General features: G+C 45.5%; 1 protein-coding gene across 1 annotated transcript in view; it reads right to left on the bottom strand.

Annotated features, from left to right (window-relative positions):
- Positions 1–88: 88 nt before the first annotated feature.
- Positions 89–9,162, bottom strand: part of SLX4IP (SLX4 interacting protein) — a 195,323-nt gene continuing 186,249 nt past the window's right edge. Inside the window, 5 exon segments of the mRNA XM_007101501.3 lie at positions 89–4,097; positions 4,099–4,457; positions 4,460–4,503; positions 4,505–4,561; positions 5,630–5,730. Coding sequence (XP_007101563.1) covers positions 3,849–4,097; positions 4,099–4,457; positions 4,460–4,503; positions 4,505–4,561; positions 5,630–5,730 — 810 coding nt within the window. The 3' untranslated portion in view covers positions 89–3,848.

Here is a 9,162-nt window from a genome sequence, read left to right as displayed (position 1 = left end):
CGCCCACGCAGGAGGGAGGCCCGCACACCGAAAAAAAAAAAAAAAAAAAAAAAAAAAAAAAAAAAAAAAAAAAAAGGCAATAATTTCATCCACTCAAGTTCCCTCTGTTAAGCTACACGTTGACATGTATTTGTTCCTTGTCTTGTTAAGTAAACATAGAAACCAAATTAGAGGGAGTTCTGCAGATTTCTGAGAATGTAATTACATCATAAATTGTAATACCAATGATATACATGGTTAGACTTCCGCCCTGCGTGATTTTCTGAATTAACTTCATTTTACAATGCTTAATTTATTTTGTACCAAGGAAGACTTTAAACTGTTTAACAGAATTCAGCTTAACTTTGATTTCTTACTTGTTGCAACGCGTTTCAATTCATTTGTGTTTCAATAACAACGTTTGAACTCTCTTGTCTTGACAAACCAAGCATGGAAATTTCCTCATAAAAGAAGATATTAAAAGGATTTCCATACTCAAGCCATAGGACAGCACACTGAATAGAGAGGTTTTGGCTCTTAGGAAAGCCAAAGGAAGGCCACTCACCAGAATTTTGTGGAGATATTACAGTGGGTCCTGCCAAGAAGGAATTCAAGGAAACTGGGAACGGCGACACCGTGATCCCAGGGCACTCTCTTGGGTACAGAGGTTTCCTTCCCTTACGTGCTCTGCTCTCTCTGAGCTCTTTCTGAAATCAAAAGCCACTGATAGGCACAACAATTCATGCTAAAGTCCAAACATGACACTGAGAGCAAACAAATTAACTGTGATCCCATTGTTGTCTCCAAGATATACCCTGAGATATCTCATTCAGAAAGAAGCTATATTCTCCAAAAATCAAAATACAGAGGAGTTTTTGTGACTCTTGCTTTTTATAAAATGAAATACAGTTTTCCTATTTTTTTTCATTTAAAATAAGTGAGCACAAAAGCTGCAGCATTTACTCCTCTCTCCCCAAACGTTTGCTCCTTTGCATTTAGCAATTTATATGCATATCTGGATGACAGTTAACCTCCAGAGGCAAAGAAAAGAAAAATGTGTAAGAAAAGTCACACTGACTGTTCTCAGACATTTGCGAACATTAAAAAAAAAAAACAAAACAAAACACCACCAATCTATTAAAAAGTCATTTGAAAGCACTTGGAGGTGACGTAGAAGCCATGACATCGAGAAAGTTAGGGAGTTCAAAGTTATAACATTAATCAAATTGGATCCATAGCATCAGACTTGGATTCCAAGCATTAGACTTATGGGAACTTGACTATACATTTAATTTGCTTTATTAAGTAAGTGAAGAGCTTATTCTTTTTAACTAAGAATACTGACAGGGTCTCAGATTTTCAGATGCTGGAAATTATTAAGATTATTAAGAATATCAAAACACACCCACTTCTGGCAGTAGAGAACCAACTCTTCATTTCCCACCTAATAAGCAACAAATAAAACCTGGCAGCCCTTTTCCACTCCGTACTTCCAAATATCCAAAGAATAAAAGAACCACTCAAGTAACAAGAGATCCAGGGGTGTTTCAGACATGTGGAAAGAAAATGCTTAAAGGTTAAATTCCTCAAACACATGCCCTATTGCGGAAGCAGAGAGCTGTTCCCTGTTAATCCTGATAAAAATCCCACGTACATGATGGCTGTGAGAAAGACCCTACCTGTCTACAGCCAAAGGTGCTATTTTCCCTCTAGATCACAGTCATTGTTATTTCCACAAATATACCAAACTCTAAAACAAGACTTTTCTTGAAGGACGATCACTAACTAAGCGTGTTAAGTATCGGCTTTAACCACCAGGCCTAGGTTAACTAATGAAATAAAAACTCGATAAAAACTTTCTCTGGTGCCTCCAGTTCAAATATCTCCTAGTTCTGGGGTAGGCAGCAGCTATTGGGATGGCTCTTTTTAATTCCAGACTCTTCCAGGGAGCTCACTGTTTCTTGGCCTATTCCCTGGGTTATTATTTGTGCCCTCTCTGCTTAAACTGTTCCAATAATTGTTTAAGAAGATTCAATGACACACTGTGGTCCTGTCTTTAGTGAAGAGCACACCGAGAATACGCATCGCTCTGAGAGAGGGGCCCAGGATGGGCCGTGTTCTGCCACCTTCTCAGGAGGTTTCCACCCTGTGTAGTCTGCCCCCTACTGGAGGAGCAGAATCTGCTCCACTGTGGTCGGTGTTCTGTTGGGCCCCCTCTCCTACAGAATCCTATGACTGGAATCACCTGGGGCAGGAAAAAAGCTAAGTGGGAAGAGGAAGGGGTCTCAGTGGGCGGGGCCGTGTTCCTGGAGGGGGTGGTGAGGCTGGGACCATAGGAAGGGAACAGGCTACCAGAAGAGTCTGGAACATCAAAGGGCTAGCACCTGTATCCACAGCCAGGTATGGCAAGCAAGACTTAGCTTCATGACACAAAATGATGCCATGAAATATGGTTGCCTCTTAATGAGCCTTGCCCTGCAATCTGAGAGGGGGGAAGGACACAATGAGATGGGAGAAACCACTAATTAATCTTAAGCGTGAACTTACACTGTGTCTACTTCCATATTCTTTTATATTGTTGGGCTTTTTCTGGGTTATTTTTTGCTAACTCCTACACTTTGGGGAATATACTTGATTTTCCTTGTTACTAGGGAGGTACTACTTCAAAGGACCACCCAATGTTGAGCAGGAAAAAAGATACATTTGATGGGTGGCCTTTGCATATGGTTTCTTCCTTATTTTAGAATGAAACTGGGTTAAGAAAATCTACTGTAGGTGTCCATCCAAAATAAGTCATTGCTATGATTCACTATGTGACATTTCAGCAAGCCCACTGGAGACAACAGTGGGTGATACTGCAAATGGAAGGCTCCTGGTTTGAAATTTAAACTGCCTGTGAAGCCTTCCAAGTGGAAAACTGCAAACTCTGGCCGCTGAGTTCCACTTGGGTTCTGGTCTGTCCTGAACTTAAACCAGAATCTTAGAGGTGGCGGCAAGGGCAGGGACATGCCTGAGCTACAAGCAAGAACAAGCTTCTCCCACATCTTCCCCTAATGTTGGGCTGAATTATATGTAAATGTCCTGCAACTCTTAGGATAAAGTCACAGCTCCCTGGGCTCTGTGGCCGCCCTGCTTAAGAACCTGGGAACAGGGTGACTCATACACTGAACCCAGTGTGCTTTACAGGTTTGAGGGAGCATGGCAGGTGCATGTCCACACGTGGGCCCCTGCTGATGCGCTGGAGGCCAGAACTGCCAGGCTGGAGGAAATCAACACTAGGGAGTCTCCAATTAGCCCGGTGGTTCTCGAACGTGGGCACATTTCAGAATCCCCCAGAGTTTCTCATTCTGTAGGTCTGGGTGGGACCCAGGCTCTGCATTTCTTCCACAGATTCAGACCATCATTCAGACCATGATGCTGGTGCCACAGGCAGACAGTGTGAACCGCTAGCCTGTTCCTCCAGTGCTGCCCTCCTCAGGCTGAAGGGCAGGAGAACTGGCCAGCAGCACCGTGGCCCGTCGTGTGGTCCATACAGCGATGTGACAAGGAGGCACAAGATTTGTTTCTTCATGCGGTTCCTTCATGGACACTGTCACTGCCCACAAAGCGAGTGGTTATTATTTATCATTAAAGTAAATTTCTGAAGACAGTTATAAAGTGTGAATGGGAAAGTAGCAATGCTGTCAGAACAAGCACGTAGGCTCCTGGAGGCCGCTGCTTTGAAAGCTGACCCCAACGCAGGTATATATTTTCTATTTGAAACAAACATTCGAATTCCTTTAAAATCACGGCATCTAGGCACACTGCTCGTTTGTCACAGGCTTGGCCACTACATCCTCAACTACGAGCTTGCAATCTTCTTCCGTAAGTTAGTGGCCTCTTTCGTACTTCTTTCTTTTCTTGCTTGGGCTGCCCTGAGTCGTAGCTAATCTTTTAGTGTTTGTGGCTCAGCTAGTTTGCCGTGCCTGCCCCGGCTTATTTTTCATAAGATGTCTGGAGGAGAGATTTTCCAAAGCATGCAACTCTTCAGTAGACGTGGTTTCTGCCAAATCTCGTTTCAAAAGTAACCCCGGATCTGACAGCTCTGAAGTTGGCAAAACCTTGACAGCTTTGCTTTTTTTCCACGATTATTTCCCTCGGGACTAATCGATCACTTCCAAGAGAAGCTCTCTTGCGGTGGTCGGCGTCTTCCACAGAGCCGCGGTTCCTGCGTTTCCGTTGTGCTCTGGCCCCTCGTGGACTTCGTTTTGGACCCGGGGATGCTGACTCACAGCTACAGACAGGGCTCCTGCGCAGAAGCCCCGTCTCTAACTGTGGCCCAGGATGAGGTTTCTGCTGGCTGCTGGTGCCTTCTGGCGGGGGCTGGTGAACTTTCTCCAGCTTTGGAAGAGGAAGCCCCCGGTGGCTCTCAGCTGCCTTTACGTAAGCCTTCGCCTGTCCCGTGGATGGGGGACTGGATGAGGCCTGGCTGTCCCCCCCTTCCGTGTTACCTCCGCAATCACTGAGTCACTGGATGTTCCCACTGTCCCTGCTGCTCCGTGATTTGCTCACGATGCTCCTTTTTGCTTCAGTTCTGTTCACACTAAAACAAAGAAAGATTTTTTTTGTTTTGTAAAGCTGTAATGGCCAGGTTTCCTCCAGATCCCCCTTGTCACACTTCTTACACTTGAAGCAGGACGCATGTGCGACTCTCCCTTCTCCTCACCCCTCGGCCAATCTAGGAAAATCCCCAAGTGTATATTTACATGCAGACCAGATCAAGCAAGAGCCATCACATTTTCCAGTACACGAGGACACACTTTATTTATCGATCACTGGGTTATCAATGGAGTTATGATGTAGTTCATATTTTAACTAAGGCTGAGAGGCATTCATTTCAGATGTTAAAGATCAATATTACCTACATTTAATACACTGATTTTTTTCCCAGAAGTGCTCAAATACATCCAAAGCACAGGCTGTGTGTGTGTGTGTGTGTGTGTGTGTGTGTGTGTGTGTGTATGTATAAGAACATGCTTGTACATACACAAACCCCTTTTCTACAACACACATACAAATGATAATGCAAACTGCATTCTAAGTAAATGTGAAATTCACTTGGAGGAGCAGGATAGAAGCTGCCCAGGGAGAATTCAGAGACTGGAGCCTTGTGAATGGCAAGAAGTTTCTTAAACCACCAAACCCGAAATACTGAGACTAAAATATTTCTTTAGGCTAAGCTTTAGTCTGGGAACCAATATGTATGTCTGTGTTCTTACTGTTGCCTTGAGGGGCCCGAGGATCATCACAATGACACGAGCGTCAGAACAGGCACCTTAGGAAAGGAGTGTATTTTCTCAGATCTGTCTGGGGTTGCTCGGAAAGTTGTACGAAATACCCTCAACAGGTGCTTTTCATCTTCAAAGCGCTTGTCATTAATTACTCTCTGCAACACACCTGTGAAGCAAGGCCTTGCTCCCCACTGTCCAGAAAGTGAGAGAAAAAGAGTTGGGAAGGAGGAAAAGCCAGTCTGTGACTTAGAGTAGGGTCAGCGCCCAGAGGGGCTTCTGTGATTAGGGTCCGAGCACTCCTGCTGAATTCTAGACTTCGTGTTATATGCCAGTCCATACAGACAGTCCAGAGGGAGGAAAAGGAAACTCGTGGGACCTACAGGTCTTGCAGAGCGTTTCTCCTGAGCTCTGCGCCAGGAAGAAGCGGCCTCTCCACGCACGCAGCACGATCCTCCGACGCTCCTTGGAGAGCTCTTCCCGGCTATTCCAAAAGATAACAAAAGTTCAACCAGAAATCTATTAGCTGAACAGGAGGAAAAACAGTTCCACTCCAAATGCCCCGGTGAACAGATTTCATTTGGTGAGGACTGGATGTAACTACGTCGTGTGAAGCTATTCTAATGTTTTTTAGTTTAGAAATTTTTGGTAAATTGTCACTTCCCTTGGATTCCTAGCACACGTTTCATACATGAACGCGCACCACAAACGTGCAAGATGGTGATTCCAAGCCATCTGGGAACTCTTGGCCGCTATCTGCTATCTCTGTGGCCCTGTGACGACGCCCAGAGTCAGGAGCCAGGCAGCCGTGTGACTGTGGGCCTGACCTTCCAGAGAGACCTGGTGGCACAGTGGTCTGTACCCTGATTAGCCTCAGAATTCTTACATTTTCTCTACTGACAAAAATGCAAAATATGGCTTTTGCAATACTCAAGACCGTGTCAAGAGTTAAGCCTTTCAATATGGGTACTTTGAAAACTGGAGTTTGTAATCTTGGTTACTAAAAAACTGGGAGTTTTTTTTTTCTCCTTAATCTGACAGCACTAACATGGTTTTAGATAATTCTTAGGTAATCTATCTATCTATCCTTATATATTCCCACGGAAGCTTCATAAGGAAGCACTTATAAAACGTAAAAACCTCCCAACCATCACCAACATTGACCCATTTCTTACTTTTGGAAAGTTGTTTCCTTTTTGTTAGCACGTAGATCATTCAGAAAAGGTGTTAACTTCTTTTATTTTCTGGTACATTTCCAAGTACCCTTCTCCAGCCAATTCCACAGTAAAATGTTGCTGCCACAAGGAATGGTGTTGGTAAGGCACCAGTAGGTCCTTGCTTTAGACCTACACTGGAATTAAGAATGACAGCCCCAGAGAGACTGGTGGGCGGCAGCCATCAGTGTGATGCCTGGGTGTCCCACAGAGCGATGCCATGAGCTTCGTACAATCACTGCCCTGTGCCACTGAGTACCAGCCTTTAGCTCTCCACTAACTCTGCCTACGGTTCAGACCTGGACCAATGCCACTCAGAGTCATGTCCAGTTATGACCCAAGTCAGTTTTAAGAGTCAGTGAATAGAATACAATAGGTTTTACTGGATTATACTGCATTTTGATGCTTGTCCCTTTTCTTTCCCCTAAGACTTACTAGATGACCAAAAAGAGCTAGTTTAAAAGTTAAATGACGGAGAGAGAGAGAGATTGAGATTTATGTGTGAAACACTTCTAAACATGCCCTATAAGTACAGTAGATCTCCCCCTTACAACCACACCCTGTAAGTGCTGTATTTTCAGAGCTGAACAATTAACCTAAGGAGCATGAGTCAGGCTTTGAACAAACTCTGTGGGAACCAGAAAGCCTTTTGCTATTAGGAATGATGTAAATTCCCCAAGGCTGGAAGAAGTCCACGATGGAGGCAGACAGGGTCATAAATAACAGCAATGGATACTGCACAGACCACATAACATATGATGCTGTGATAGTGACACTCTTTGCATCTCATATTCGCTGCCTTTATTTATTTATTTATATATTTTTTGAGCTTAAAGAGCACTCTGCAGTTCCTATGGGAACTTCAAAAACCTCTCTCAAAAACACAGGACAATCGACTCTCCTCCCCAATTCCTCTGACAACAAACAATGGGGGAAATGTCCTTGGAAGAAAACAACAACAGAAACAGAAAGAGTGACAGAGTGACAGAAGGAAATGTCCAGCTCAAAAAGTGCAAAACCTGTGACTTCGTGTTAAAAAAAAGAAAGAAAGAAAGAAGGAAAGAAAAGAAAAAGAACAAAGAAAAAGGTGAGGCAGGGTCTCCCGCTTCCAAATTAAAACCACATTTGGCAATTTGTTGAAGGAGGCATATGTACATTTGTATGAAGACTGGGTGGGCAGGGGAGAAAAGAGATTAGACTCCTTCAGCCCCTGAACTGTCAGATCTCATTAGAAATCTCTCTTACATTTTAGGGTTAATTCACTCCCCTTTGTCACTAAATCCCAGCCTCCGGTGCCCCCCAAACAAGTATTCCAGAGGAAGCAGCTATCACCTGGGAGCAGGATTTCCCAAGGGACTTGTCCTGATTACTAATGGCTTCTCACATCTGGCATCAAAATGCAACCGTGGCTTAGGCAGAAGCAAAAGTCTTAAGGCTGAGGTGGCAAGGGCCTCCAGGGCTTACCCGGATGACACTGCTGCTTTTCAGATTCTGTGTGACTAAGGACCCTGACATCTTCTGCAAAGAATACAGACAAACCCAACATATTCAAGAAGGCTACGGGCAGGCCATCCAAAGTCCAGAGTGAGCACTCCACGGGGACTCAAGATTTAAGAAACAGGTTAACCAAGAGGATTACTATGGATCATCATCAATCATCAATGATTCTTCACAACCTGGACGCTAGCTCTGAGTCTAGCTAAGGAGGAAAATGCTGCAAATATCTTTCCCTGGTCACCTCTCCCCCCCATTTATTTATTTACCTTTGGTAATACTTGGAGGATTTTGGTTTTTAAAATGTCCACCTGTAGGGACTTCCCTGGTGGCACAGTGGTTAAGAATCCACCTGCCAATGTAGGGGACACGGGTTTGGTCCCTGGTCCGGGAAGATCCCACATGCCGTGGAGCAACTAAGCCCGGGCACCACAACTACTGAGCCTGCGCTCTGGAGCCCGCGAGCCACAAATGCTGAAGCCCGTGCGCCTAGAGCCCGTGCTCCACAACAAAAGAAGCCACTGCAATGAGAAGCCCGCGCACCACAACGAAGAGTAGCCCCTGCTCGCCGCAACTAGAGAAAGCCCGCGCGCAGCAACGAAGACCCAACGCAGCCAAAAATAAATAAATGAAATAAATAAATTAAAAATAATATAAAATAAAAACGTCCATCTGTAAAGGTGTGTCTATATACAGTTCCAGGGAGCAACCAAACCGAAGTGGAGCAAGGCTACCGGCCCCAGAAGTCTAATTAGGGAGATACCCTCCTCAGCAGCTTGAGCAGCCCAGGCAGGCACCCAGAGCAAGGGGTCAGGCCCGCCTCCATTCCTGGGGATGCTCTGGAGACCAGTGGATGCACCGTACGTCAAGGACAGCCAAAGCCCATGCACCCCAGCACAGGTCCAATGGGGAGGCAGAGCAGGTGAGTGTCTAAGTATGATGGGGGTGGGTATTACCCCCAATGCTGTCTGGTCTGACCTGGGAAACATATTTTAAATTCCTGGACAGGGGCTTCCGTGGTGGCGCAGTGGTTGCGCGTCCGCCTGCCGATGCAGGGGAACCGGGTTCGCGCCCCGGTGTGGGAGGATCCCACATGCCACGGAGCGGCTGGGCCCGTGGGCCATGGCCGCTGGGCCTGCGCGTCCGGAGCCTGTGCTCCGCAACGGGAGAGGCCACAACAGAGGAAGGCCCACATACCACAAAAAAAA

The sequence above is a fragment of the Physeter macrocephalus genome, chromosome 14 (genome assembly GCF_002837175.3).
Source record: "Physeter macrocephalus isolate SW-GA chromosome 14, ASM283717v5, whole genome shotgun sequence".
Classification (NCBI taxonomy): Eukaryota; Metazoa; Chordata; class Mammalia; order Artiodactyla; family Physeteridae; genus Physeter; species Physeter macrocephalus.
Note: the sequence above shows the minus strand (reverse complement) of the source record. Positions and strands in the feature narration are given on the sequence as shown.